This window comes from Anser anser (assembly GCF_964211835.1).
Source record: "Anser anser genome assembly, chromosome: 10".
In the NCBI taxonomy this organism is placed as follows: Eukaryota; Metazoa; Chordata; class Aves; order Anseriformes; family Anatidae; genus Anser; species Anser anser.
In genome coordinates, this window is record NC_139730.1 from 7,572,106 (window position 1) to 7,588,664 (window position 16,559).

General features: G+C 39.6%; 1 protein-coding gene across 1 annotated transcript in view; it reads left to right on the forward strand.

Moving 5' to 3' along the window:
- The window catches only part of AGBL1 (AGBL carboxypeptidase 1), a 308,283-nt gene that overhangs the window by 161,924 nt on the left and 129,800 nt on the right, over positions 1 to 16,559 (forward strand). Inside the window, exons 20-22 of the mRNA XM_083849719.1 lie at positions 3,328 to 3,457; positions 8,210 to 8,341; positions 12,190 to 12,366. Of these exons, the coding sequence (XP_083705845.1) occupies positions 3,328 to 3,457; positions 8,210 to 8,341; positions 12,190 to 12,366 (439 nt within the window). The remainder of the gene's footprint in view (positions 1 to 3,327; positions 3,458 to 8,209; positions 8,342 to 12,189; positions 12,367 to 16,559) is intronic.

Here is a 16,559-nt window from a genome sequence, read left to right on the forward strand (position 1 = left end):
TGACCCACATCAGAGAATGCCCTGGCTGTTTAAAGGTAGAAGAGGAGGCAGAGCTATAACAAAAATACAATCTAAAGCATCAGGCTCGTGAGCAAGAGAAATGCGATTTATTTTTTTCACATATATACGTGTAACACATCTGGGCTCAAGATGCACGAAAACTAACAGAAGTACAGGCAATCTGTACAGAGCCACAGAGGTGGGGTTTTCTTTACTTATTGGAATTCGTTGTGGCAAATGTTTTCATCATTCCTGTTGAGCTGCTAGGAGTCCCATCCAGGGTGGCAAGTAGTCTCACTAATGCTGTGAAGGAGAAAAGACACATCATGCATTTAAAGCAAATGTAATAGCTTGGAACTATGTTGTAAGAAATGTCTTTGATTTGAGAAGTGAATTTCATTAAATCCTGCCAAACATACAAAGCCACTCTCAGCTTCCCAGCCCCTTTATTTGCTATCAGCACTTGAGATCAGCTTAATATTTTACCTTCACCCTTAGTTGCAGAGCATAACGGACAAACCCATTATCTGTGAATGTCATCGCTATTAGGAATGGGAGAGAAGAAAGAAAGGAACAAGGGAACAGGGCTGGTGGGGATGTGCAAAAGTAAACAGGCTTTAACAGTATGGTCGGAGTGGGGAGTGAGATGGAAAAATCAGTCTCATAATTTAATTAAAGTTCTGCATCTCCTTAAGAGTCGTGGATACAAGCTGCCAGGCAGAGTGCTAATATTTAAAGGTCATTTAAATGAGCAAAGATGTTAATCATCGAAGGGACAAAACTGAACTTTGTCTCCCAGCTCTTGCCTATGTGCTGAGATTTTACCCTACTTCCCTGCTGTAAATAAAAGCTTTCAAACAATTGCTGTAGTGTTGGATTATGCTTACTGAACCCATCCTAAGTGATCAGCAGTGTTGGTGAACGGCATGGGGGGGGGATTGGCTTGTCATAGGGTCACCTTTAAGAAAAGTCTCAATTTTTATCAGAGCAATGGAGTTGGTAAATTGCATCACGGGCAGAGTGAAGTCTGCCCGAAGAGTGAGACATGTTGGCATGCTCTGTGGAAACTGTGCTCGTGTACAACTAACACATCCCAGTCCACGGGTCACAGCAGAACCAGATGCTGCAGTGGGAAACACTGGTGCCTTGTAACACCATCTACTTCGCTTTAACATGTGTTAACGGAGTTGATTAGAAGTTTTTCTTGCATCCTTTTCGAAGAGCTCATGGGATTTCTTTTATGTTCTAAAGGATTTATTTATTTATTTATTTTTAACAAAGAGGCTTTTAGTTTAGTCTAAGAAACAGTGAAATAAAAATTGAGCTTGGTATTAGCTTGACATTAATCTCTATATTACTGCATCCTTTTGGGAGTAGTTCATTTGTCATGTTCGTACTCCCCTGCATGTTTGGCTTGATACGTTGGAGTCTCCCAGCAAGTACCGAGGCATTTTAGCCAAGGGAGACATGCAGGTGGTTTGAGAAGACACAAACTAGTGTCATTTCCAACAAAAAGGGAGGGGAGAAGTAGTTTTATTTAAGCAGTGACAGTGCTGAAAAAGTATTTGTGTAGTTCCGTAATAACAATAAGATTTCTTTTTCTAGTTGTTAAAGTGTGAGAATTAAAGTCTAGCCATCATTCAACTATTGTTTTCAATTAGTTGTGCTCCCTGGTACAACTGTTGGGCAGGCAAACATCACATGCTTACGTCAAGGAAGTGGTTGGTGCTGGGCCTTTTTTTTTTTTTCACCAATTACCAATGAAGAGATGATTGCTTCTGAATGTGATTCAGTGATTCTTTTTGGAGTTGTATCTGCTGAAGGGAAAACCTGTATGCACACAGATTCTTGACAGAAATACAGTTGATAAGCTCGTCTGAGCAGCTGTGGTCCTGAAGGTCAGCAGGGGTGAGCCTCCAGGTACCTCTGCCTGAAGGACCATTACACAACAGAACCGAAGTGGTCATGTTTTCACATCGAATTTTTGGCAGAAGCATCACATCAGCATTCAATGACTTCCCATGTGTTAGCTATTGCTAATGTTTTCCAAATTGCAGAGTGAGTAATGTGGGAACTATGGATTACAAAGAAAGAGGGGAATTCAGGTAACACTGAAGCTAAAGTTGGAATGGATCTTGTGATGTTGCCAGAAACCCCAAGATGGCATCAGAGACCTTGTTTTTCTACATTAAAAACATACGAAACATTTTTAGTGACTCTTACTGTTTCTTTGTCTTGCTTTCTTAACCAGTTCTCTTGTTTCTACTTTTATTTTTTTAATTTTTATTTTATTATTATTTTTTAATTCCTACCTTAGGACCCCTTTTCTGTAAGCATCATTTGCAAGGCACTGATAATACCAAAGCTGCTACTTGCAACACACCCCAGCTGCAGTTCAAGATTCTGCCTAAACACCACCAAATTGTATCCCCAGGAATACATTTGTACTTCGTTACTAGGAGGCTAGAACAGCAAAGCTGGATGCAACTGTGCAGCTAGAAATTTGCCCAATACTTGGGATAATTAGGCTCTGTACTACACACAGTCACTAATGAGGGAGATTAGACAGATTTTGCAAAATTGTACAATGATGTACTGCTCCATACAGTCAAATATCCTGCAGAATTTTCCACTGATCACTGGCTCAGGAACAGAATATTTTCAAGCCAACTAAAGAAAACACTTTCTCAGTGCAAATCTAGGATCCTTATTTAGCTTTTTATTCAGCCTTTGCAGTGAATCTAGGTAATTGTTCTACATAATGATGTAGCGTGCATCAAGATCTTCTTGATGTGCTTCAGATAGCTACATTTCTCGTGAGCAGAGAAGCTTAAATGAGATATCCAGCTCATCTCATTTAAGTGCATACATATTTCAGACTGGTCGAAGAGATTCAAGCACCTGTCTTCAATTAGAATGAGTAGGAGTTGGATGTACTCATTTGCTATAGAGGTTTTAAGAAGCCTTTGCTCTATGTAAGCGGACTGAATTTTGTTAGATAGCATGGAATTTAAAACATTTCCAAAGATATTTTGTTTCTAAGTAATCTTGGTTATGTATGTACTTAGGTAAAGGAAAAACTGTATTTATTTTCAGGACTGCAACTGTGTGAACCTTAGAAGGAAAGGAAATGATAAAATTTGCTTACTGTAAGCACCCTTGAAACTTATGGGCTGTTGACTCATTCCAACCCAATGTTCAAAATCTTTATGTTTGTGTTTTAATTTACATTCCCTGTCCTTGTGCCATGTCTTGGCAGAACTGGAAACTCTTTGGAAACAACTGTGTTGCTGGTTTGTGATATGTTGTTTTTTTTTTTAATTTCAGCCATCGTTGTTCCTTGAGCGGGGATGATCTGAACAGACAGTGGTTGAAGCCCAATTCCCAGCTTCATCCAACTATTTACCACACCAAAGGTCTTCTGTACTATCTGCGCAGCATTGGCCGGGCTCCTCTGGTGAGTATTTTCCAGTGTCTTTTATAAGTTACTGTGTGTAGATTGATTACTGCAGTTGTGTGAACAGCTTTGTTTCAGAGCTAGAGAGATTTTGAAAGTATCCTGTGCTGTTATGCTTTCATCTTATAGATCTGTTTTGAATGTCTTGGATTTTCTACTGAATCTTCTAACCAACAACTCTAAGTTTCAGAGCCTTTGCACGCCTGTAATATGAATATGAATTCTTGAAAGCTCTTTAATATCCTTAAAGTATTCTGACTGGGCTAAATATTGTTAATAGGTTATTGCTATCTTCCTGACAAGAAGACAGAAGAAATTCTGCAAAGACTTATCCTGAATGGACTCTCCAAAGCCCATGTTGGAACAACCTGTGCAATCCCCAAAGCACAGGAAGCAGCCCTCAAAATGGCTGAACTTCCACGTTGCTTTGGTGAGGGGAAGGAAGCAACTGGATTTTAGACTACCAGAAATTCATGAGGTGATTCTAGTCTCAGAGCTGCAACTGGGATTGGTCTGGGATCTGTCCCATCTGCTCAGTCCTGTTGTCCAGTAGAATAAATAGTTCTGAGACCTCAGGATAAAAAGCACAGGGAAGTTCAAATGTTAATGAACAGAAACGGATGCACAGACTGGCAGGTTGGCTGCTTACAGCTACAGTCCTGCAGAAAATGTCCAAAGATACACAATTCTCTCTAGTCTTGACAAGGTGAAAATGTCTGTGAGCTTCTTTAAGTGAGTTTTTGTGGAAATGTGATTTATTATTATTATTACTATTATTTTTTTTTTTGGCCAAGGCAATAGCCTGGCAGCTCAGCTCTGCACTCCAAGGAATCTCATGGAAGCTCAGCTCACAGTTGTGAGCTTACTCACCAACCTTTTTCTTTTATAGCCATATATGATCAGTTCTGGTTTACCACACTATTTTCTATTGGGTCTTTTTTAATTCACAACCACCCCTGTCATATCCAGATGTGTAAAGTTGAACATGCACACAGTACGAGTTTTCATCATTGCAGAGCGAAGGGAAACTATTGATCCTATCATCTCTCTCACTCACAAGCTGCATGTCAGACTTGGTAAACTGATTTTTCTTTGCCTTTGAAGAGTACATCAATTTTAGGCTATACGTGCTCAAAAATGCCTTTTCCCTGCTCCAGAAGAGAGACGAGTTTCTTCTTCCCTGGCCCTGCTGCCAAGATCCCATGGAGCCAAGTTCCCAGATAGCCAAATGATTTTTGTGAAGCTACTTAGTTTAATTTATCCTGGGGATGTGCAAGCGGTTTCTTCAAAGCAAAGAAAAGCTGCTTGAAGGAGGAAAGGAAAGAACTTTAAAGTTAACAGCCTTTCAAACCAAAGCCATTTTAATTGGTAACTTCTTCCATAGCAAACAACCTGCCTCTGGAATCTGAGTAAACCAAGGGGCTGGAGGCACTGTGGCATTGCAGCTCTCCACTGCGTGGGATCTCTTTCCAACTGAGAGCAGCAAAGTGGCAGTGTTAGAGAGCTGTGTATTGGAGCAACCAGGTCTGAGGGGGAGAGAGGTGTTGCTTTCTCCTTGAGCATTTGTGGTGAGAAAATGCTAGGGTTTACAAGTTACAGTTGACAATGCAGTTGCAGTATGTAACAGGAAACGTGCAGCTCATACAGAGAGACCAGGATGCCCTTGGAGGGGACAGAAAGAACCTCCTAGGGACCAGGAGACACAGAGTTTGCTGCCATTCAGAATTATTCTGTTAAGCTTGGAAACAAGATCTGCTTGCAAGGATGTAGCTTTTTGCGTGGGGGAAAAACCTAGACGTGTCTACCTCAAAACTCTGAGACTGAGTCCTCTCACAATACCATTAAGGAAAAATGGAAATTTTGTAGGAAAATCAAAGAGATTTCAGAATAATCTGTTTTCCAACAGAGTTTCTTGCTTACCATTTTCTATTTTTCTTTTCCTTTGTTTTAAAAGCTGCTTGGTTCTGTGAGTCATGAGGAGGGTTGTTTTTGAGTTTGAAAGCAGTCCTTACCTCTATGATGATCAGTGCTGGCAAATAACTTTAAATAGATAAAAATTTGCATGTGTGTCTTGAGTCATATCCCAGTGAGCACAAGACTTGGAGTTTGACTGTGTGTTAGTGTCCCAGCTATACAGAAGGACAGACTGGAGAAAAAACAGATGGGGAGGTCCCAGGTTTGCTTAGTGTTTGCCCAGACAGGAAAATTTCTGTATTGTGTGTTGAAATTACAAAATAGAGCTTTTTCTTCGCTGAATAGTGAGGCGTACGCTACACTGTAGTGTGAAAATGAGGCAGAAGAGTGTATTATAAAGAACAATTTGTTATAAACATAGAGAATAACTGCAGTATTCAGCAAAGTTAATTAAAGCGTAGGACTGTGCGACTTGCAAATGGAATGAAAATATTTCCAGTAGCACTGACTTCCCTGCCATGGAATTTGGGAATCAGTGAAAGATCCCATGGCCTGAAACAGCAGCACTGTTACAGAGCCTGGCTTTGATAATCCTTTACTAACACAGAAGGCTCATTCCAGACCTGTCATTAAGGACTCATCGGCAGGTTTCTTGAGATGCAGAATTATAGACCTCACACTACTAGGCAGCCCAGCTATCTGAATAGCTGATCATCCCTGTGTGGTTTCTGATAAGTAAAGTAATCTTTTAGGTAATAATATATGCGTCTTTTCCGTATTAGTAATTCTGTAAATTGGCAGGTAATTGATACCCAGTTGAGCTGGGATCTCTGCCTTGAACCAGAACGAAAGCTATAAAATCTTCTTTTTGATATTCATAGGAATAAATTCTAGGTGGTACCTGTGGTTAACCTAAACTATGACTACATGTCGCTGAAAGCAGAGATGGAACACTAGCTGGAAAAATGTCTGTCATTAAGAGATCCAATAAATGCAGCTGTTTGGAAGGGACCATTACAGGGTAATTCCACTTGCTTCAGCCAGTTATTTCTAGTGCAGGGGCTGTATAAACCCTGTAAAATATGCACACAGCCTGACAGGGCTGAATGTCTGGGGTCTGTGGAATGTTGTCATTTTTTTTTTTTCCTTTGGAAGGGATGCTGATTGTGGGTTTGTGCTCATTAGCAGCTCTCAAACTGCTCTCCTTGTCCTCCCCTTTCTGCCTTTGCCAGGTGGCAAGGGTATAAGCAAGGCAGGAGCACTTGTTGCAGTGAAGGTCACTGATCTCGTGCTTTAGGTGTGGAATGCTCTGCGCTGCAGGGATGGGGATGTGCAGGTCCAGAGTCCCGCAAAGAGAGCTGGAGTTGAGTGGTGGTGTGTGAAGGAACACTGACAAGTTGGAAAACAAAAGGAGCAGGGTATAAGCAAACAAACTGCCAGTGTGAGGTTTTTGTCAAGATAAGTAGAATTGTCCAACTAATTAGGAGCAGGGAGATGGTTCTTCATGCGTGTATGCCTTAGCATCTTCAGTTTGTCAATGTACAGTTTGTCAGAGGAGCTGAAGGAATTTAAATACTCAATTCCTAGATAATTAAACTCCATGACTGCCTTCAGCTAAACTTAGTTACTGTATAACTGGCAAATAAACGTACTAGGGTAAATCTTGCCTTAACAGTTGGTGGAAGAAGCTCAACTGCTCCATCTGTTTCTCCCCTCCTGTATATGTGTTTATGTAAGAATACATATTTTTCTCCCCCATATTTTTCCCCCATCTCTCTATATATTTTTTCATAATTCTTCCCTACCTTCCAACACCTGTTCCTTTGTCTCTTGCATATGCCCCAAAAAACTATTTCAATGAGATCTTGAAGCTCCTTTCTAATAAGTGGTGAATATTGGTTTAAAATGAACCAATTTCTTCTCTTTAGAAATTCTTGTCTTTCATTGACAGATTTCTGAATTTTCCTGATAAAGACATGGAGAATATATGTAACAGCAGTGTATATATTGACTTCATACCTCAGAGGGTACTGAGATTGATTACTCTTTAACACTTGGGTCAATATTTACCTCTTAGGTCATTAAATCGTGATTTTCATTTCTATAGGAGTTGATATCTGCCTATAAAGGCGATCAAAACTTCCACTAAAACTAGAAATGTGCCTTATGCCTAGCTTATATGACAGCTGACATAAGAGAGATGGATTAAGTAGATAAATTAGATAGTGTGGAATGAGATTATTTGCCGTGAAGATAGGTCATGTTCTGTGCTTGGCTTCCAGGAATTCATGCAAAGATCTGACAGCATACTATACGTTTTTACATGAGTGTGCAAATTATATTTTCCTGAAAATTAAGTAGTACTGGTTTTGAGTTTAAAGAAGCTGAGGTGACGATTAATTGCTGGGGAAAGTGCAGTTTTAGAATCTCTTGAGGATAATGCTAGAGTTTAGAAGTTGAGAAGTCACAGGAGCCTGACAAATTGCTTTGTTGTATCCTAAGTTACCATGAACTCTTAGGTTCCTGAGTTGCCATGGATTCTTGCACAGGTGTCATGTTTATTTCTGCTGCAGATGGAAATGCACTGGTCTTGACTCTGGATTCCTAAGATCACGTCAGATCCAATAGATAAAACAAGATACAACTGATTAACAAAGTTTGACACTGATTATAGGCATGGCCCAGAGTCTGAGCTTGCCTGAAGAGACCAGGAAAAACAAACAACAACAAAAAAACACAACCCACACATTAATCCCCACTATAGTCTTATAGCACCTGTTATGAAGAACCAGGAAACTTTTTCTTCAGTGTTCAAGATTTTGCCTTTTACCTCTTTAGGTATTCTGTGACTACCATGGCCACTCTCAGAAAAAGAACGTGTTTCTCTATGGTTGCAGTATCAAGGAGACCTTGTGGCAAGCAGGCTGCACGGTTGACACAGCAGTTATCACAGAAGATGTTGGCTACAGGGTAAGTCTGTTTTGTTCCTTTATGCAATTACTGACGTGTATGTGCGCGTACGTTGCTCTCTAAGATAAGGCCAACTCACAAAATTTGGGTGTAGGTGAGAGCTTCCCTTACTCCAGAGGAGTAGATATTCAGAAAACTTCAAATCATTCACAATATCTCATGCACCAGGTATCAGGACAACAATTGTCAATAAGTGGGTCCCTATCTATTTTATTTTAGGAAGATGCTGTGTTATTATCTTTGGCCACAGACTGTTGGAATGCCATAGTTTTGTGTGTTCTATGAGTTCCAAGTATATATGTGCTTTTATCACCCCACCATAATAAGAAAATAAAAAGGCATTCCATAATAGTTACTGACGAAATGTCAATGTGCCGTTGTCCTACTCCGTTGAGTTGCTTCCTCACAACATGCTCCTGGTCCCAATGAAAATGCCAGAGAATTCAATGGATGTCAAACAGATCTAACACAGTGAAGTTTTCATAGTAAGTGCTTGGCGTCATAAATGGGGAAGAATTCTGGGATTTGAAAGAACGAATATTGAAATCTGTCTTGCTTCTATTTCATCAAACTCTTCTCTGGATTTTCTGCCATCTCTTTCTTTGCATCTGTCTAGACGATATTTTCCTCTTAAATGACAAATTTCCATGAAAAAAAAATAAATCTGATAAGTTATATTTATAGTCTTAGAAAAGGTTAATTTTGTAAAACATTAACTGTGGCCTTAAACTAATTATAGAGGTATAGATTGTCTAACTCCAACCTGAAATAGGTTGACAAGTCTGATTATCATTCCATAAGGTTACCACATCCTGCGTTGGTCTTAAAGCAGTGTGCATACCATACGGCCACTTTCCCTGAAGAAAGTACTCCAACATTCATTATAGGGGGTCCCTGTGGCAAACACTCTGTTTCATAAAGAAAGCAGGAAGGGTGCTTACAGTCAGGATATCTTTTGCTGTGTTTGAATTCAGGCAGCTTGAAACGGTTCACTGTTACACAAACAGAATTCAAATGCTGCTTTCAGCATCTGGAGCCTGTCTTGAATCTGCAATGAAGAAACCAGGAGCAAGCCTCCAAGGCTGTCCAAAAAAACTCTGCAGTGGCCTATAAAAGGGATTTTGTGGTTAGAATTCTCTCTTTTTTTTTTTTTTTTGCACAATATGGAAGGTTTCTGTCCTGCCTCCTGTAGATAACTGGGGATCGGCCTGACCTCCACAATGGATTTGCTCCTCAGGAGCAGGAACCAAATACCTCAAGCAAATGGTGATTTTGGAACAGCCTTTGCCTCATAGGCCATAGAGTGAGCTGTAGCCCTTGGCAATTCACAGGAGTAAGAGTCTTTATTACTTTCTATTATTTAGTGGCCTTAGATGGCTTGTGCAGCATTGGCATCACAAAACCCAGTTTCAGGATTTGTCCTTTTGACAGCCATTCCAGGCCCCTTTGAAAACAATTTCTGCAGGAACATCAGCAGAGAAACCTTATTCCATTCTCCTCTAATGTGAATGGCGGTTTCTGGACATGGTCCTGTGTGAGGGGAGCAGCTCTCGCTGTTGTGCATGTTAAATCCAGCTGTGTGAGAGAAAGGGAACACAGTCACACTGCTGCATTATCATAAAAGAATCCTTTAAAAGGGTGTGTTTTCAGCCTTCCAAAAATACAATTGAAAGATAATTAATGAGAAAAATAAGTAGAGAAGAAAGAACCATTAGTGTGAAATCCCGTGAAAGCTGGTAAAATGAACAGAATATTAAATTCAGATTCGCTAATGCTCCTAAATGAGTCCTGCATACAGAGACATTACTGTTACCTGCCAGCATTTTTATTTAATTGTATGTAAAAGATTGATTATGCATATAATTTCAATTGTTTTTAAAAGCTAAACTGGATTAAGGATCTGATTATTGTACTTCATAATATATATATTTACAAAAATCTGTGTGTTGCTTCAGATAAGGACAGAATGAAAACTATCTGTACCTTCAGAAACAGTTTAACTGGATCTAATGATACTGCTCAGGGTTATAATTGTTCGGGTGACATGACTGCGCTGTGTTTTGTTAATTTCTGTTCAACCCAAGTCCAGGAAAACCTGGAAGCTCCGCACGAAAACATACCATTTTGCAGCAAATAGTACTTTGAAGGCAATTCAGGAATGTTGAATGCTTAGTCTAGAGCAAGCAGTCCATTTTCAAGATTCCTCTGTTCAGTATGCTCACAGAAAAGGGAGTGCTGCAGTTCTTAGTATCATGCTGGAGATCTTGACGTGAGATTTAAAGCTCATGTTGGTCTCAGATTTAAAATGTAATTTCTCCCTTTGTTCTAGTTTTCTCTTTTTTTTTTTTTTTTTTAATCTGAAAAAATGAACCTTATAGATCTATACCTTACAGAACTGGTAGGGTCCATTGCCAGCTGTAACCAAGATATACAAAAAAGTGACATTTACTTTTTTGTTACAGAGATATGTACGGTTAAGCTGTTTGCAGGGGATATTGCAAAGTAGTTTAGGCCAAAGATTTATCATTCGTGTCAATCATGCGTTAGGAAAAGACCTGCTATTAAACCTTACTCTTTCAAAGTTGATGAAACCAAGAATTCCAGTACAGTGCTATGAAGTAAAGCTCCACAGAACGGAACTACAATTGCTCATGATCAATCAGTGAACCTGATTGTTATTGGAAAGTGAAATTAGCCTCTTGGCTTTCACCGCCCAAACTGAATGAAATTCAAGGGTAAATGCCGTTAGCAATGAGCAGAAACTCCTATATGATTCCATTTGGTTCAGAAGTTTAAGAAAGCTGTCATCAAAGAAATAATGAATGTCCTCATTTTGCTTGCTGTTTTCTAGATGGACCAGATGGTCTTTTTGGTCTTTTGGCATATATTCAAGGTAGTATGCAAGCACTAAAAGTTACACACGTGTATGTGTGTATGTAAAGGTTCAGTTTCTACATAAAGCACACCTAGTGTTAACGGATCTGGTATATGTTTTTACAGATGTCATGAGTAAGTATGTGTTGCCTCCGCACTGATGGAAGTTTTTGATACTGCAGTGTGTTAGGAGTGTTTATAGACTGTTTTAGGAAATATGGTTTCTAGAATAAGAAAATTACTCAGGGCTAAGATATAATTTTGACTGGGTTTTCATGATTACTTTTTATTGTGATTTTCTAAATGAAGTGTATAAAATGTACCACTTGGACCCAGATAAGAATATTTTGGTTTCACAGTGCAAGATAGCTAAATGCTAAGCTCTGTTTTCATGTAATTATCTGTGACCTTCATTGGGATTACACATCCCCATCCTCTGCTGTATGCTAGGTTCAAACAAAACTCCTCCCATAGCTGAATCCCTTGTCAAATTGTGGATGTGTGATGGCAGGAGATACAGTAAAACTCCTGAAGAGAAAAAACAGACTCCTGAAGAGGAGAGTAGAATGGAAACATCATGTACTGAGCTATGACTGCAGCCCTCTGGGCAGAACAACAGGAAGGTGTAGTTAATGCTGAAGCAGCTTGAAAGCAAAACTTTGTGACTTCAGCAGTCCAAAATTATTGGATGTGAAAAATGTTTCATTTTGAATGAGATATACCAAATGTACTGTATATTTAGCATTTTAGTCTTTGACTTGAAAGAAACAAACATTAGAATATGAGGATTTCACATGGGATGAACATAATGAATCCAGTCTGGCACTAGTTGGAGCTATCTCAGTAACAGTTTCTACAGATAGGTTTGATGATAGACACTTCAAAAAACACAGGTCTTTCTGAAGATGTGTGAGCAATATAAACACGTGTTCATCTGTTCAGTTCATTTTCTCATTGCTGATACTTTCTCATAGACCCTTCCTAAAATCCTGGATAAAGTGGCCCCTGCGTTTGTCATGAACAGCTGCAGCTTCTTGGTAGAGAAGTCCCGGGAGTCAACGGCACGGGTCGTGGTATGGCAGGAAATGGGTGTGTTGAGGAGCTACACCATGGAGAGCACATACTGTGGCTGCAGCCATGGTCTCTACAAAGTGAGTAAATCTTCCAAAGAACCCTGTTCTACCCTCCTTCTGATGTATGTCTTATGAGCTCAGAAGAGTAAAGAGAGAGCTATTGCCTTGCTGCTTAGTGTTGCCTGCTTTTTCCAGACCTTCTACAGCATGAGCGTAGCCACGCTTCTCAGTTTCTCCTTAGTGAAATCTTTCCAGGATCCCTCACTCTTTCAACCTTTCATGCCAGGAAAGTGGAGTCCTTGCTTTGAGGTTTCATTCAGCAGTGAAATTAAAAGAAACTCCAGTCTGGAGCCAAAAACACTGAGCTGAAGGCAGGATTGTTTCTGGGATGATACAGGGAACTTATTCTTCTAAGAGTATTCACAGTGTTGTACAAAAAAAAAAAAAAAAAAGTGTTGGCAGGTCACATGGACACCTTTAAGCTAGATCTAAGGTAATTAAACACTCATAGAATGGTTTGGGTTAGAAGGCACCTTAAATATCATCTAATTCCAACCCCCTGCCATGGGCAGGGACACCTTTCACTAGACCAGGTTGCTCTGGTCTATTCATTATTATACTTGTCTACCACTAGTATTATCGTCAACACAAGTACTAGCGGTAGTATGCTGTAAGGTACAGGCTTACTACCTGAGCATTCACTCGGCTAAATGTAAGAACCTGTGCTGAGAATCCTGCATTTGGAGTTGCCTATTACTGACAGCCAAAGATAGCTAATCTACGGCTAGTTTTAACAGCTGCCCATAAGTTCAAGGCATGCCTTTAACTATGATCTAAATGGACCCAAATTCCATATAAAATGAGGTTCTAGACTTTGTGGGAAGGATCATACTTGCACTGAATACTTCAGCGATAGAGGTCTATGAGATCTCCTGGCACTTTTTAAGTGCACGGGATGAACTCTGTTAATGCATTTAGCTGTTCATAATTTTCCATTCACTCAAATGGTGAATTCTTTTTCTGTTCCTTTCTCCAACCTGTTGTTTTCATTGAATGGCTTCCATATTCCACCTTATTTCTCCCACTAGGGAGCAATCCTTATCTATATAGCATTAATAACCGGTTAAGGATTCTAAAAGACCCTTAAGGAAAGAGCCATTATTACAAATAACAATTAATTAATAAGACATTCAAATGATTATCTTTGCAAGCTCTATACTAATCCTTTTATTTCTTTGTAAAGTGTAGCCAGGAAGTACTCAGCAGCTGTTTTAACAATGTTCTCCTATACACACATCAATTCCAAGACAGAAAAGGCAGAAGAAGAAACTGCAGACAGTTTAAAGGAAGTGAATATAATTGCCTTGAGCATTACATTTAACACTCCCTACTCCTGAGAAGTTCTAATGGGTTTTTAATAGGCACCACAGGTCAAGACAGTGGTTTTGAATCTTCTTTAGACAGCGAGGAAAAATTCTACATTGACTGAAGTCAGTGGCAGAAATTCTAGCGATCCCCATGGAGGAGGATTTCACTCATTTCCTAAATAACCACAGTAACACCTAAAAGCAGTGACATATCAGGTTGTATCAGTATCTAATGATTTGCTCTCTTCCTCCTTTAGCATCTGTGAGGTCTTTAACCCAAATTTGCTTAAATTGTGTGATCAGGTTCTTGAAAAAGTAGGAAGAGATTAAATGCCTCATTCAGAGGATGAATATAAAGTGTGCCATCTACAGGTCCCTATTATATGGTGGAGGCACCAAAAAATAAGCAGAAAGACCTGGTGAAGATGGATCTTTTTCTTTTTTTTTTTTTTTAATACATCCTTTAAAATGTGTAAATGATTTTCTGCTTTCTTTCTTGTTCCATTTTTCATTACTGATCAGGACCACAGACAGGCACTGAGGACATGAGCAACTTGACATAAATGTTTGTCACCAGTGACAGAATCCAGTAGTCTTATAGCTAGCCCGTAAAAGAGTTTTTTGAAATTTCCATTCCTAACATCATGAAAATGACTTCTGTATGTTGAAAGGCTGAGCCCCAATATCCAACTGGTATCTATCAGGTTATTTCTCTTTTTTTTTTCTTTTATTTTTTCTTTGTTTAGGATTTTCATTCATCTCAAAGATAAAAGAAATGTAAATATATCCACGAGGGAACATTTCTTCATTTCATCATAAGGATAATAGAAACAATTTTTTGCATTTTCTCTGATTCAGGCATTTTAAAGTATTTCCACTTATTTTTCCCAAGTACTCTAAGTACCTGACTTGGTAGCACTGAAACAAAGTGTTTCTTACATTGACTTTTATGCTGGAAATGCATAAAAATGCATAAGTTATCTCTTTCAAATAATATTAATAGGCTATTTCATCTTCCTTTTAGCAGTCTTTAGCATTAGTTCTTGCTTGTTTCTTCTTACAAGTGGATTCTTTAGTGTACAGACTCGATACGCTGACCTGAAGATTTGGTTGCAGAATACCATTTAATATTCAGCTTCCATCTGTCAAGCCAAAAGTAGTTCATTAAAATCTGGAACCCCTGAAATATTACTGTAAATTGGAAATGAATCACATAAGAGGTCTTTTTTTTTTTTTTTTTTTTTTAGGACTTCAACCTAAATACTTCACTCTTGGACCCAAGTGTTGATAGTTCATATGTGTGAAAACAATAGAACTGAGATTAATGCTCAGGTTGCAGATGTCAGCATCATAGATTTAGAGCTTTCTGATACTTGGATTAGTAGATTTACTTTTTTTTTTTTTCTTTGCCCCTTGTCCTATGTCACCAAGAAGAGCCTGGCTTTGTCCTCCTGACACTCACACTTTATTTATAAACATTAAAAACCATCCCAAGGCCTTGAAGTCTTTCTTCATTCTTCTCAGACTTCGGGATGCAGCTTCCTCCCCACCTATCTGGAATATCAGTAATGGGTAGTAGTCTGCCGAGTGCACCAGGCTGGGGAGTGTCCTGGTGATACCTCTGATCTGGGCTCCAGGCAGACTACAGACTTCGCTTTGATGAGGATCACATCTGCATACCAGGCCCTCTGTTTCTCTCAGAAGGGAATCACCTACTACAATTACCTCCCTTCCCTTCCCTCTTTCTTTCCCTTCCCTTCCCTTCCCTCTTCCCTTCCCTTCCCTTCCCTCTTCCCTTCCCTTCCCTTCCCTCTTTCTTTCCCTTCCCTTCCCTTCCCTTCCCTTCCCTTCCCTTCCCTTCCCTTCCCTTCCCTTCCCTTCCCTTCCCTTCCCTTCCCTTCCCTTCCCTTCCCTTCCCTCTTTCTTTCCCTTCCCTTCCCTTCCCTCTTTCTTTCCCTTCCCTTCCCTTCCCTCTTTCTTTCCCTTCCCTTCCCTTCCCTCTTTCTTTCCCTTCCCTTCCCTTCCCTTCCCTTCCCTTCCCTTCCCTTCCCTTCCCTTCCCTTCCCTTCCCTTCCCTTCCCTCTTTCTTTCCCTTCCCTTCCCTCTTTCTTTCCCTTCCCTTCCCTCTTTCTTTCCCTTCCCTTCCCTCTTTCTTTCCCTCTTTCCCCCTTTCCTTCCTTCTTTCCTTTCTTTTCTTTCCTTCCTTCCTTTTTTCCTTTTCTTTCCTTCTGTTCTTTCTCTTTTCCTTCCTTCCTTTTTTCCTTCTTTTTCTTTTCCTTCTTTTCTTTTCTCTTTTTTCTTTTTTCTCTTTTCCTTCTTCCCTTTTCTTTTCTTTTCTCTTTTCCTTCTTCCCTTTTCTCTCTTTTCTCTTTTCCTTCTTTCCTTTTCTCTTTTCTTTCTCTTTTCCTTCTTTCCTTTTCTCTTTTCTTTCTCTTTTCCTTCTTTCCTTTTCTCTTTTCTTTCTCTTTTCCTTCTTTCCTTTTCTCTTTTCTTTCTCTTTTCCTTCTTTCCTTTTCTCTTTTCTTTCTCTTTTCCTTCTTTCCTTTTCTCTTTTCTTTCTCTTTTCCTTCTTTCCTTTTCTCTTTTCTTTCTCTTTTCCTTCTTTCCTCTTTCCTCTTTTCTTTCTCTTTTCCTTCTTTCCTCTTTCCTCTTTTCTTTCTCTTTTCCTTCTTTCCTCTTTTCTTTCTCTTTTCCTTCTTTCCTTGTTTCCTTTTCTCTCTTTTCTCTCTCTTTCTTCCTTTTCTTCCTTTTTTTCCTTTCCTTCCTTTTCTTTTCGTAGTAGTCTTGAGGCGTGGTATCAACTGCCTCTCCCTGCATGATCTCACAGGCAGGTCTTTCACCACATCCTTGCCTCCCTCTCCTTCAAGGTCCAGGGCCTCAAACAGGGGCCCAATATTGGGGCAC